Genomic DNA, 14,357 nt, shown 5'->3' on the forward strand with positions numbered 1-14,357 from the left:
GCCTTATTTTTCAGTCGAAATACCTCTTAATTTCATTTTGCTAGATTTAAATTTTAAAGGAAATCAAATTTCTCCAATTTGATTATTCATTGAAATTGGTTATTATTATTAAGCATCTTTTTATGTATCAATTTTGTTAGTTCACACGCACTTGGCTATCTCAGGATTAAAACTTTTAGAGTTTCTTACCCTCAAAAAAATGCAAGATTTCTTTGTTGACATGTTTCCCATCCTTCCGTTTCATTTCTCACCACCCCTATTTAGTGTCTGTATTACGGAGTGTATCCACCAAGTTATGGTGAATTTCTTGTGTAACAGCCTGGCTGTTTCTTTCAAGTTTCATTTTATAAGTTGTTTTGCTCACCAGAGTGTTCATTTCACGGGCTTTCATTTCTGTGAGTAGGGTTTTGTTGTCATCTATTTATACCTGACTATTGCAAGGAGTAAGTTTAACATGCATGGTAAAAGTGTTTTTTGAGTTATTCCACGGTGTAAGGGTTGGTTTCTCGAATTGCTTTCAGCAGATGCTTTCAGTATAGACACAGTACCTGTTGCTCTCAGCGGGTGTACAGGTTACTGGACAGATACTGTGATATCAGGGGAAATATTCAGACTCCAGGAGAGATCTTAACATTAGAATAGTTATTTCCATAGAAAATATTTTTTAATGTAGAGACATGGCAAAACTGAAACTACTAGATGATTAATTATGAAAACCAATTTTGTCATAATTTTGAGGAATATTGTCCACCTACTTTGTTCCCTTTTCTCGGAATGATTTTCTCTCTGTAAAACAGTTGTCTAGAAATACTAATAAATGATAAAATGATTGTTTCCTCCTTTTTCCTTCAAATTTGATAAGCATCAAAATGGTAAGACGGAAACCTTAAACTCCGATTAATCAATAAATTGGGTGATCTTCTGAACAATTCAAAATTTACCAGCTAGACATTCTAGTTACTGATTTTCTAGTGTATAGTGTATATCCAGAAGATCAAAAAAGATAAGTTGCACACATATAAATAATGTTTATTTTGCATACTGTAAGAGGAAGCAAACTTTTACCCATTTAGAATTCTTTTGCCTCGGCCCTGAGAATTAAATTGATATAAAACAGATCAACAGGAGAAAAAATATGAATTTATCTAATACAAGTTTTACACGACACAGGAGCCTTCATCAGGAATGAAGACCCAAGAAATGGAGAAAAACTACCTGCTTTTATATTAATTAAGTTAAACAAAGAGGCAATTGTGTAATTGTGGAAAAGTGACTAAACTATGGGGGGAGGCTAAAGGAAGATAAGAATTATTTTAACAAAGCTTATTTGTTTAGAATTCTCTCAGTCTCAACTTCTTCGCCCCGTGATGATAAAAATGTTTTCCAACTGGTTTAGGGAGGACATCTTTCATATGGGAATTTTATCTCTTGCTTTTAAGAAAAAGAAGGAAGGTCAGAGTATTTTTCTTGTATTTGCTGTTTTTCAAGTGCCTTTAACTCAAAATCATCAGCATACCAGAGCACCACATTTTGGGGTAGCATGTTCTGAACTCCTTCAATATACATGAGTTATTTAATTGTGTGAGACGTACAGCCAATTAAATATTTTGACTGATTTGTTGTGTAGAATCTCAGATTCTGGAGGCAAACAGAGCGGGATTTAAAATGCAGCTGTGTCACTTCCTCGCTACTAGGGTGTGCTGTTTACCCCTTGAGTATAGGTGGTAAACGTCTACAAGAGGAATTCTAATAGTGCTTCCCTCCTCGTGCTGTTGTGCGTGTTACATGAGATAAAATGACCAGCACGTACAGTGCACACGAGAGAGCAGACTAGCCATTCCCCCGAAATTGGTGTTTCCCTTCCACTGTCTAACTCAGCTCTGATAAGTGACTGCCCTGTCAGAAACCGTGGTTCCTCCTTTTCCTTGTACGGCCTTGTCACTAGGTTTGTTGGAAAGGCTCGCCTCCATTGAATTGCTTTAGTAATATATATGTATATATAAGTCTATATTCACAGTTTTTAACCTAACACTGTAGTTTGAATTTTTGTCTGTGCAAATAATTTTTGAAAACGTAATTTCAAAGGCTGAATAATAGTTGTATGAATGTAATCCTTTTTATCTAACTTTGTCTTGTTTTATGATTTGGAATTTAAACGTTTTATTCTGAGGTCAGCATTTTCCTGTATAAATCCTTGCGAATATCTTATTTACCCTTAGAATAACTTCAAGAAACGGAATTCATGTTATGAACAGAAGGGGCGGGGAGGTGTTCTAAGCTCACTTTCAATCGTGGGGCGATGCGTAGGATTTCCCAGGATATTTGTTACTGTCTGTCATTCTTCTTTTATCAGAATCTGCATGCATTAGAATACCACAGCTTTCAAAATGTACTATTTCTTTTTATTCCCCCCCTTCCTACTGCAACCTTTCTTTCTCAGGCTGCCATATATCACCTTCTGCATAAATCATGTGGCTTGATGCGGACTCCTCTTAGGGCATTCAGGTTAGCTTTCTATCAGTTACACTAATTCTGTCTCATTTATCCCCACTGCTGGAAGGAGGGCAGGGGCTGAGCTGGGCTTAGGGAAGACATGAAGCAGAGACTTGGTCAACCGCCCTGTTCTCTCTGGCTTTCTTTTTTGCTTCTCTTGACTGTCAGCCTCATGCTCTTAGTTAAGCTTTTCCCAGCAGTAGGACAAGGGTTGTCAGCAGTGCAGGCCTCATAAATGTATGAAAACAGTGGAAAGAGTGCTTCCCCGCTTCCCCTGATTCTTCTCTAAATAAATAAATCAATCCATCCATCCGTCCCAGGGAAGGACTCTGATTGGCTTGCACCAATTATGGCCCATTCCCAGGTGAATTGCTCTGGCCTAGGAAGCAGTGCACTCAGGATGGCTGCCCACCTCCTGACCAGTCTCTGAGGCCGTGGTTATAGGGTCACATAGGAGGACGATGGCAGCTCCCTTTCTAATCAGATGGCTAGTGAGGTCAGTTTTCCTAAAAAGGGGGTTGCGGGGGTGCTCCTAATCCCAGGAGAAGCAAGCATTCTCAGAAAGACAGAGCAATAGATGTCTGATATTGATGATTGGATAGAGGGTGGTCACTTCTAAAGGGGCTTTTGAACAATCCAAGTGAAAGGTATAAGGATGTGACAGACACGGGGAGCGGAGATGGAGAGGTGATTTGACTTTCAAATCATTTAAGAGATTTTCACATCATTCATGGAGTTATAGACAAACCATGGAAAACAAGCTGGCTATGCAAACACCAGCCCAACAAAGCAAGCAGTCGGCTTCGTGTGACCCTTTGAACTTGTTCGCTGCATAGCATGCAATTTTACTCTTTAAATTTTTAATACTTCATTTACATTGTTGTCATTTGTTCAGTCACCTGAACATTTTCTATCCAGACCAAAGTAAAGGACATGCGTTATTGACAATTTGTCTTTTCAAGCTGTTCAACATAAAACAGGTTTCTTGAATGCCTCTCTATCCTGCCTCCACACATAACCAACTGAATATAAAAAAAGCAATATCCCTGACTCATGTTTGACTGTTCTTGGCAGAACGGCCATGTTACTTGGACTATGACATTTTTTTTATCGGTTTATCTGTGAATAGCATTTTTCTGTCAAATGGTACATTCCACAGAGCTAGTTTAATGTGACCATAGATTTATATTAGTCATAGATTGTGGATTTCTCTTTGTGTTGGCTAATTCACAGTGCTTAAAGCTGCTTTCATATTTAGATCAGGCATGTTTAGAAAAGGCACTTTTGCTGATGCTGAAGTACAACATCTTTTTTTTGGACAATTATTTGAGTTGTACAGCCTTTTTCAGGGAATACTATGTTTCCTCGAAAGAAGGACTGGCAGACAAACTATGGTTATTGAGACTTGGGTAATGGCAAGTGTTTTCTTCAAAATTAAGTGAGCCTGTCATTGTGAGGAAATGGCAGCCAACAGTAGTTGTTGCCAAAGATAAGGATCCAAGTGAAGGTAAAGTGACAAACGAAAACTGGAATGAGGGTCTTGGAAAACTGTATCACCACCTTGAGATCGTCCCAATCCTTCAAAACGATGCTGATGACACGGGGGATGGTAATAACAAATATGGTGTGTTGGGTGTGGTGTAATGGAATGTAAGGTCTGCCTTCGTCAGTGAACTCCTATTTTCTACATGACCCACGTGCGATGTTACAAAATCATGCCAGGAGCAAAAAAAAGATGCCATCTATCATCTACAAGATAGATGGGTGGATTTTGACCACCAGAGTTAAACACAAAACAAAACAAAAATCCAGTGCTAGAGGTTTGGAATTTCATGTTATCTCAATTCCGAGAGTCCTTAATCTCCTTTAATTCTTAACTGTCCCTTGTTTTCTTAAGAATTTCCCCCTCCATGATATTGTGATACTACTATAATATTTTCCTCTTTATTCTCTTGCACATTTTCTTTTACGTGTTCATTTTCATCCTTCAATCCCCAACCTTTAGATGATTTCTGAAAACTCATTCCTCAGTTCTTTTTTGCTTTTGCCCTTTTTTTGTCAAACAGTAGTCATCTATTCTCATCAATTCAGCTCTAACCTTTCTGCACCCCTCATTATATTTCTCTGTCTATATATTGGGCAGCAGCCATACCCCAAACTCCTGATTTTGTGTAGGGAGTTCATTCACTCATTCCTCGATGACTTTTTTCAGCCATTGGATATGCTCTCTCCTCAAATACTGATCAGTGTTCTTCCCTAAAATTCTGTTTCTAGGTCCAAAATAATTCAGTGTCTTTTTCCTAAATTTGGCTTCATTACTTGTTTTCTTCTTAAAGGTGCCTACTTTTCCAGCCAGTCACTTGGACCCAAAACATTTACTCCTTCACCTTCACACCCTGTGTCAAGTTTAGTCCTGCTGCTTGTTTGGAAATGTCTTCTGTTTCTTCTTTCCTTCTTCCTCTACTGCCGCCATCCAAGTCCAGTTAGCATGCTAGATGATTTTAAGAGTCTCTGTTATTCTTTCTGTCCCTTATTCCTTCCCTCAGACCAGCTCACCCATCATGCTTCCATTAGTAATCTTCATAAAACACCACTTTTCTCCTGTATTGTCTTGCTCAGCCTTGTTGGTGACTCTCCATTTTCTTTGGCAGTGTTTCCTTTTGGAGGCAAAGTGTTCTCCCTTTTGGAGGCAAAATGTTCCCAGTGTTGACACAAACTGTTTTAATCATAATGCAACGTAAATATGTCCCACTATAAAACTAAATATAAACTTTTGCACATACAACTGTTTCACTAAAATGGTTTACAAATTCATGACAGACAAAACTATGAAACGGATAAATGTAAGTTAACAGCACTTGTGTGACAAAAGTTGTTTGCTAAAACTACACATCAAGTTCAGCATGAACATGGTACAGACTGCCCAGAGTCGGACATTGGCCTGTTACACTTGTCAGACTGCTGAGAAACCTTTGTTTCTGCTGCATGCTGTGATATCATCTGGTCTTCGCTTGGTATAAACGTGTCATTTGAGAAATAGATCTGTCGTCTTTGTTTTTCGGTCCCTCAGCCTGCTGCAGTTAGAATAGCACTGCTTGGCTGCAGTAACAGTAAATAAAAATGCACATTCAGGCACCGATACTGCCTGGTGAATTGGGGTTACGAGGTGAGCATCCAAAGGACCCAGAATTGGTGTGTGTGTGTGTGTGTGTGTGTGTGTGTGTGTGTGTGTGAAAGAGAGAGAGAGAGAGAGAATTTTAGTTGACTTGAAATAAAACAAACTTAGAAGATTTTTACAGAAAATCAGTCCCAGACTTGCAGAGTCCACTAATCCCATTATATAAACCGCTGATCTGTGGGCCGAAGACCAAATTCCTCATGTTGCCTTCCAAGGCCTCCATCAATTTGGGTTAAATCTCTTTTATTCTTTAGTTTCGTGTTTTTCTTTTCTAATTGTTGTGTTACCATGCTCACACTTCCCCAGATTTTGTGCCTCCTCTCCTTTTACACCTTCCTCCCTATGGAATCCTAACTGTCTACGCCTTTCAGGACCAACTGATGTCTCATTGTCTCTTGAAGCTCCATCCACCCTCTTCGGTTGTAATTTGATATTTCTCCTTCTTTGGAATTTCATTTTATTTGTAATGTTTCCATTGTACTTTGGAATTTTATTTTTTGTAATATTAGTTTTAATTATACTTTGGAGTTACAGTTTTGGGGTAATATTAGTTTTAATTGTTTGAATTTCATGTTCTCTCCATCACTAGACTTCAGGGGCTTTCAAACCAAATACTATCTTAGAATTTTATCTTCAGGATTCTTGCCGGTATTCCTGAAGCACTTTCCAAGTAAATCAAATGACTGCGTAATGCTCAGTACGAGGGGTTTGGTATCCTTTACAGAAATATGTGATATCTTCATATAGAGTGTAAGCAAACTAATTTGATGTAGAAAACTTGCATTTCTAAGAAACTATAAAATGCCTTAGATTTTTTACCCATTTGTTCTGTATTTTCAGGAATGCTGGGAAAGATTCTGATGGCTATCCGAGATGCCGGTTTTGAAATCTCAGCTATGCAGATGGTACGTAGTTTGGAATGAACATAACCTACTGAGGAATTATTTTGTATGTAAGCTTTCGAATGTTTTACATTGAATTTCTTTTCTGTGCCCTCAATGCATTGAAATAAAAACCATATAGTTACTGCACTTGATTACCTTATAATCCAAAAATGTTTTTGAAATTATTTTACCCATATAAGCTTTCGCTGAGAGGGCTAATATTCAAATGGTACACCTAATTTAAGCTGATAAGGTAGGTATATGCAATTCTTGGAACTTTAATTGCAAAGTTAATATGGGCAGATCACCTAAAATCAGGGATCAGAGCACTAATTGGGGTTCTGCCTGTTTTGTGTCTCTGATTGGTGGGAATGCCCACAAGCCAAGAAAAGGTCAGAAATATCAACTAGTTTGCAGAGCCATCCGGCAAAACTTGGAGACTGATGAGGACATTGACATTTGAAGAATCTTCCCTAGGACTATAAAGAAATTGTTAGCCCAAACCTTCTCATAGTAGCAGCTTGGTGATGTGTTCACAGGATGGTCAGAGCTAAACATGCTTAAAAACGAACCATCTGTGAAAATTTTAGCTTTAAGCAGTGATCTAACTCTAGCAAGATCAACCCACAACCTATCTCAGTGATCAGCCATAGTAGGTGCTCAGTTGAAACAAGAATAATAAAAACAAAGGTTAATTGAACCTATGGAGGAAGCATAGTGTGTGATCATGGTCCTTGATTTTTGGAGTTAGATCTGATTCTGAATCACAGGTCAGCTGCTTTCTAGGCATGCGACCCTGGCCAAATTTCAGGCGTTCTTATCTTCAGTTTTCTCACCTAAGCAGTGAGGACATTACTGTTTGCCTCCATGGGTTATTATTCTGTGGGTGAAATGGAATAACCTTACCCAGTGGAAAAACTTCCAGGGCAAGAATTGTAGAATTTCCAGTACAAGTTACCAAGTACTTAAATAAATTATATTGTCTGTTATTACTTTGTTGTATTAATAATACAGTTTGTGTGAACGTAGGATAAAAAACTCAACTCAAAGGAAAATTCCCTCCCAGGTAATAATTATGTTGCCTGTGAAAAGAGACCCTCCGAGTTTAAATGACTGAGTAGGCGGGAATTTCTCAGTGATCTTCAGTTCTAGCAACCATAAAGAAGCAAAGTGTGTGTGTGTGTGTGTGTGTGTGTGTGTGTGTGTGTGTGAGTGAAGAAGGATAAAATTGGAAATTCTAAGACTTCTTTTTTTTAAATTAAATTCTTAGTTTTTGAGATACTCAAACTTAATGAACTTTTATTTCCAACTAAGTTTGAATCCACCTTGGACAAGAATGAGTCTTTGTAGGCTTATCTTGTAAGGATAGTCTTACAATTCTTTTTGAAGAGTAGTAGGAATTCCAGATGACTTGTGTAAATGCTTTATTATGAACCAGATTTTTATCCGTAATAAAAAATCCCTTTATTAGGGATTTTTCTGAATGCTTGGGAGAAAAGGGGTATGTTTTCAGCCCTCTCTACAAAATTTGGAGAACTTTTCTTTGGTAACATTTCTTGCTTGTGCCACTAATCCATCAATAAACAATATTACATTGTATATAAGGTTTTTTTGTTTTTGTCTTTGTTTTGTATTGAGAATGAGGTTTTATTCAGAGAGAGGTATAGTGTAGTGGTTGAAATCATGATCGGTGAGCTTAGACTGCGATGGAATGTTTGTGGAGGTTACGTAACCTCTCTGCGTCTTAGCCTTCTCTGTAACTTGGTGCTATTAATACTACTTACATGGAAGGGCTGTTGTACAATCAAGTGAGGACCTAGAACAATGCACTTGGTAATTGTTATACATTTCTCTTGTTGATGAGCTAATCTTTAATAACACTCTCTTCTTCAAAGACTAATTTATGCAAGGTTCACACTGAAAGAACATATATCCAAGAGATCATAAATGTCGAGTGCTGAATGTGGCTCATTTTCTTTGATTAGTTGGCTTATGTTTTTTTTTGTTGTTGTTGTTGAATACAGTTCAACATGGATCGAGTTAATGTTGAAGAGTTTTATGAAGTTTATAAAGGGGTCGTGTCCGAATATAACGTAAGTACTAAAGTAAATGAACAGCATTGGCACTGAAAACAATTTATGTATCTCAAATCTTATATAATCTTTAATTGTGAAAGTATCCGTATAGAGTTCATGATTCTGCCAGCTGATCATACCCAATGACTGAGGCATTCTTATCCCTGAGAGCCACTGCATCAGTTTTAAAAATATGACATTGTTTCATTTAGGAAACAAAAATATACAGGGGTGCAAAAAAAAAAAAAAAAAACAACAGAAAAAGAAACCTTGCTGGGACATTCATTGATACGTTTTGAAATTATCTCTGAAGTTTATAATAGTCTCAGGATGGAAGACTGTCCCACATGCTGTAGAAAGTGAAAAGCAGATAATTTTTAATGGTATAGTATAACTCCATAGCAATACTTATATCTGCTTTAATGACACAAATGCAGATAGAATCATCTGCAAATGTGACTGAGACTAAAGAAATAATAAGACTTAAAGGGAGTTAGTTGTTCAGAGGGCAATGAAATATGTTCTTGAAAGCAAATGACTATATTCAAGTAAGCCACGTCTTGTTCCTTAAAAGAATACATGGTGGATATTTAATCAAAACTATTTTCCTTACCCTCTTTATCAAATTATCTCAAATACCTCTGTGCTAGCGGACCTTCTCATCACCCATGTTGTTTTGTCAAGTTTTGGCTTTTCTCTTTGCATGAAGTTCATTCTTCCTGACAAGGAGTCCTTTTTACAACATGTTTTTTTCTTTCCATTTAGTGCCCCCCTTTATGTCTGTATTTCTAACAGTATTTGTTATTAGCACTGAAGGAGAAAGATGGAGACAAGTGAAAGAAAGGCAGACAACAATCACTCCTCTCTTTTTGGATTATGCCTTCCATGCTTTCTTTTACCCCTGCTGAGAACTAGGCCCTTGATATTTATGAATAAGCAGTACGGTCAACACCATGAGACAGAAAATCAGGCTCAACATAATTAGTCATAAAAATGCATTACACATGACCTTTGTGAGATAGCAAAGTGACTTCAGGGGGATACAGTTAGGAACTCCAATGAGTAGGGTTCTGTGCGTCACATTATTTATGATGTCTTCACTCTCCTCTTTTAACTCATGCCTTTTCTATTTGGTCTAATGACTGAGTTCGGATTAATATTTAACTATTGTTCTGTAATAAATAACCTTCCTTTTACTTTGGCACGGTGTATCATAAACTCCCCAATGTCATTAAAGAGGCTTTCATGGCCCTCCGTGGTCTGGCCTCTTCTCTTCCTGCTTTCCTGTATTGTCACTTAGCTCCTGAGAGCGTGGCTTCTTGGCGGACCTTCATATACCCAACTGTACTTATTCCTCCAAGTCTTTATTCTTACTTCTGCCTGAAATGTTCTTCCCTTTTAACGGGAAGGAAAAAAAAAAAAAGAAAAACCATTCACTGAGTGTTCTAGATACTGTGAGAGACACTTTGCTTTGCTTTTTTTTCCCACTCATACTGTGCTTTTTTTTTTTTTAATTATAGTTTATTGGGGGTGCCTATGGTTAGTAAAATTACATCAGTTTCAAGAGCACAATTCTTTAATACATCATTTATATATCACATTGTGCGTTCACCACCCAGAGTCAGTTCTCCTTCCATCACCATGTATTTGACCCCCTTTACCCTCTTGTACTATCCTTCTCCCCTTACCCTCTGGTAACCACTAAACTATTGCCTGTGTCTATAAGTTTTTGTTGAGAGACGCTTATCTTGGATTGTTTTTTTTCATTATAGCACTTCACATAAGGAGTTAAGAACATACTTCCATTACCCTACTCCTAGCCTACGTGCTGTTGTCATATATTTTACTTCTATAGATGTTATAAACCCTGCAATACATTTTTAATACTTTTGCTGTAAATAATTATCTTTCACAGCAAAATAAAGAAAATTTTCACACAAAATAAAGAAAAATGTATTTTATGCTTACCCACGTGTTTACCATTGTTTTGTGTAGATCCATATTTCTGTCTGGTATTATTGTCCTTCTGTCTGAAGAACTTCCTTTAACATTTATTATAGTATTGGGCTGCTGGTGGTGAATTCTCTCAGATTTTGTTTGTCTGAAAAAGTCTTTATTTTTCCTTCATTTTTGAAAAATATTCTCTTACCCGAGTATAGAATTCTAGATTGACAGGTTTTTGTTTGCAGCCTTATCTTTGCTTTACTGTTATGTTCTTGTGTGTGTGTGTGTGTGTGTGTGTGTGTGTGTATGTGTGTTTAAGGGCTTTTTGTTGTTATTGTTTTTAGTAATTTTCACTGGGTTGTTTTTAGCCAGTTTTATTATGTGCCCTACTGTGCTTTTGTTTACATGTATTCTCCTTGATTTTGTTGGATCTCTAGGCTTATGGGTTTCATCAAATTTGAAAACTTTTTAACAATTAATTCTTGAAATATTTTTCTCTTCACCCTTTCTTCTCTTCTTCCTGAACTCCAATTACACATATATCAGACAGCTTGACATTGTCCTATAGGTGTTTTTTTTTTATTAGTTTCAGGTGCACAAGACAAAATAATACTTAGACGTTTGTCATTTATATCCCTCACACTGTGTGAATGCCCCTCCCCCCATCCACTATCAGGTGTTTTTTTATTCTTCTTTCATTTTTCTTTTCTTTATCTCCATGCTTGCTTTTGAATAGTTTCTATTTCATGTCTTCAGATTCATTGCTCTCCTGCACTATCTTACCCTGTTCACCCATCCTGTGTACTTTTTAATTCAGATATAGTTCTCATCTTTAGAAGTTCTATTTAGGTCTTTTTAAATACTTTTTATTTTCTCTGCATCATGGATGGCCATGTTTCCTTCTGTAATTTGAGCATATTTATAATTGTTGTTTTAACATTCTTATGTAACCTGCATTGTTTCTATCATTGCGGGGTCTGTATCAGATTTTTGAGTTTTCTTCTGGTGATTGTTCATCTTTCCTTACTTCTTTGCATGCCTGATAATTTTTACTGGATGCGGGATATTGGGAAATTCGGTGTTACGTGGCATTGTTGTATTCCTTTGAAGAGTGACTTTGCTCTGGCACACAGTCCACTTGCTTGGGATCTGTTTGACCCTTTGAGACTTGTGTTTAAGCTTTGTAGGATGCGTGGAGAGCATCCGTATTGAACACTAATTTAAGCCAACCACTGTGGTGCCGTGCCCTTCTGAGAACTCTGCCTGATGCCCTGTGTGTCTTTTGAGGGCTTTCCATTCCAGCTGGTAGAAGCTTAATCGCTTCTCAGCCTTGTGCTACTGTTCCATCTACTGCTTTCTGGTTGTTCTCTTCTCCGCCTTAGGTTGTGTCCTCTATACATACACAGACTCTTAGCCAAAGATTTAAGTGAACTTTTCTGCAGATCCCTGTAGCTCCTTCTCCTATGGCACTCCACTCTCTCTTGTATTCTATCCTGTAAATTCTAGCTGTATTGGCCTCCAGGAACTCCAGTCTCTGTCTCTTCTACTTAGTGTTGGGCTCTGTTGTATTTCCTCTGCCTGTCCCACTGTCTGGAAACTGCCTTCAGGCAGTAAGATAGGGACAGTCGGATAATTTGTTTCCCTTCATTTGTTTCCCTTCTCTGCCTGTCATCCAGAGTCTGAAAACGGTTGTTTCAGACAGATTGTCTAGTTTCTAGATGTTCATTGTGAGACAAATCTGGTCCCTGTTATTTCTCCTTTGTGGAAAGCATTATGATTTCTAAAAGTGTCTTTGGGAGAAACACTTTGGAATTTATGTCTTTAGAAATGTTGATTTTGACAGTTTGAAATTCATACCTTTAGAACTGTTCATTTGACAACACTGTGTTCAAGAGGCGAGAGCCCTCTGAAAGGAAGATGTCCTAGAAGGTCATGTCACGTGTTGAAGCGTTACATTGACGCTTGGAGATGGAGATGAGGAATGGAATGGAGATGAGGGAACACACATAACGTAGGAAAAATAGACAAAACTTGGGAACTGTTTGGCATGTTGGGTACAGGTGGGGAAGAAGTCCAAGGTAATGAACATTTTGAGGTTAGTGGCATAGTGGTGCAATTAAAAGAGGAGGAGCAAAAGATGATGAAAATATGCTAATTTTTAATATTATGATATATTATGTATTATAGGAGATGGTGACAGAAATGTATTCTGGCCCTTGCGTAGCAATGGAGATTCAACAAAATGACCCTACAAAGACATTTCGAGAATTCTGTGGACCTGCTGATCCTGTGAGTTATTCTTTAAAATATTAATCAAGTTCATTCTATTTATTAACTGTCTTAAGTGGTTTGATAGTTTGCTCATTAAAAGGAATAATGCAAATGTGAATATAATAGACAAACATTTTTATTCAAAATAACAGTTTACGTATTTTTTATATAATACTCTAAGAAAATGTGAAATTTTGATTAACCTAGTGACAATGCAAAATGGGCAGAAACATTTACTGTGGAATTTTTTTTTCTTGTTTCTTCTTGCTAAATTGCCAAGGTAAGTAAATTTATCAAGCCCTGTGATAGAAATTCTCTAAGGTATTAATCGTCCTTCGCCATAGAGAAGACATAATTAAGCTCTCAACATGAACAATATTGATGGGTGGCCTCATAGCAGATTCATAAATAAATATGAGCAGTGGGATGAATGTGAAACTTAATATTCTCTACTGTACCTTTCAAATGCTTTGGGTTTTCTTCATATGGACATTTGGTGGTGCGGGGGGCAGAAAGACATTGAAAAGCAGAAGTAGCATTACACATATGAGAAATCTCCGTGCAAATGTTATAGACTGGGGAGGATCATGGGAAGTATTACTGATTTAAAACACCAACTATAAATTTACTTTCTTTCCTTTATTTTACTATCTATTGTAAATAGTTTATTGAAGATGAGCAACCAATTCACTTTAATTCAGACAGCATTTATTGAATGCCCTTAGATGTAAGATGAAAAGTTAGTAGTACCTATTTAGAAATGAACTTGTATGAGAGTGCTGCTAGATTAAGCCCCGTAGGGGAGAACAATACACCCCTTCGCAGTGATTGAAGAGCGCATGCATAAAAATCTAGAACACTTATAGAGAAACATACAGATAAGGACTAAAATGTCATTAGTTCAGGTAAAATAAAAACGTTGAAGGGTTGCTTAGTGAAAGAGCAATTAATAAGACCTGAATGTAATTGAGAAGACTTTGTCAGAGGAAGAGAGAAGTAAACAGGGATTTTAAAGAAGAATCAAGGCACTAAGAGGATGGGAAAAACTATCAAGCATGCACAACAATGAAAGAATCTGCAAATTTACTATGGTATACAGCAGGTGTATTTGCTTGACTTTAATGAGAAATGCATACCTGGAAGCACAAGGAAATGTATTTTCTTAGATAGAGGAAATAATGTGGAGAATGCTGGTAGTGATGAATGTGGGATGGGTAGCCTGAAAAGCCAGGCTAAAAATTGTGGATTTTATAAAATTAGAATCCTATGTATTAGGAAATAGGAATTCCCTGTATTTAGCTTAATTTTGAGTATACCAAGTTATTCCTTTGATGTAACAAGAGCAAAGTAAGTTGGAAGAGATTAAAAGCAGGGGCTCTAGAAATAGAAAGGAGCAGACCTGCCGGCATCAGTGTTGGCAAGACCTGCTTTATATCTTTTAGGGAGAAAGAAGAGAAATACGTGTGATATGTGGTTGTGACAGAGTGATTATTAACATGTGACTCTACTGTC

General features: G+C 37.2%; 1 protein-coding gene across 9 annotated transcripts in view; it reads left to right on the plus strand.

Moving 5' to 3' along the window:
• The window catches only part of NME7 (NME/NM23 family member 7), a 118,677-nt gene that overhangs the window by 48,456 nt on the left and 55,864 nt on the right, over nt 1-14,357 (plus strand). For all 9 annotated transcript variants that reach the window (XM_081026154.1, XM_081026151.1, XM_081026157.1 and 6 more), the window contains 3 exons: nt 6,512-6,576; nt 8,580-8,648; nt 12,762-12,863. In XM_081026154.1, coding sequence (XP_080882280.1) covers nt 6,512-6,576; nt 8,580-8,648; nt 12,762-12,863 — 236 coding nt within the window. The remainder of the gene's footprint in view (nt 1-6,511; nt 6,577-8,579; nt 8,649-12,761; nt 12,864-14,357) is intronic.

The sequence above is a fragment of the Rhinolophus hipposideros genome (assembly GCF_964194185.1).
Source record: "Rhinolophus hipposideros genome assembly, chromosome: 19".
NCBI lineage: Eukaryota > Metazoa > Chordata > Mammalia > Chiroptera > Rhinolophidae > Rhinolophus > Rhinolophus hipposideros.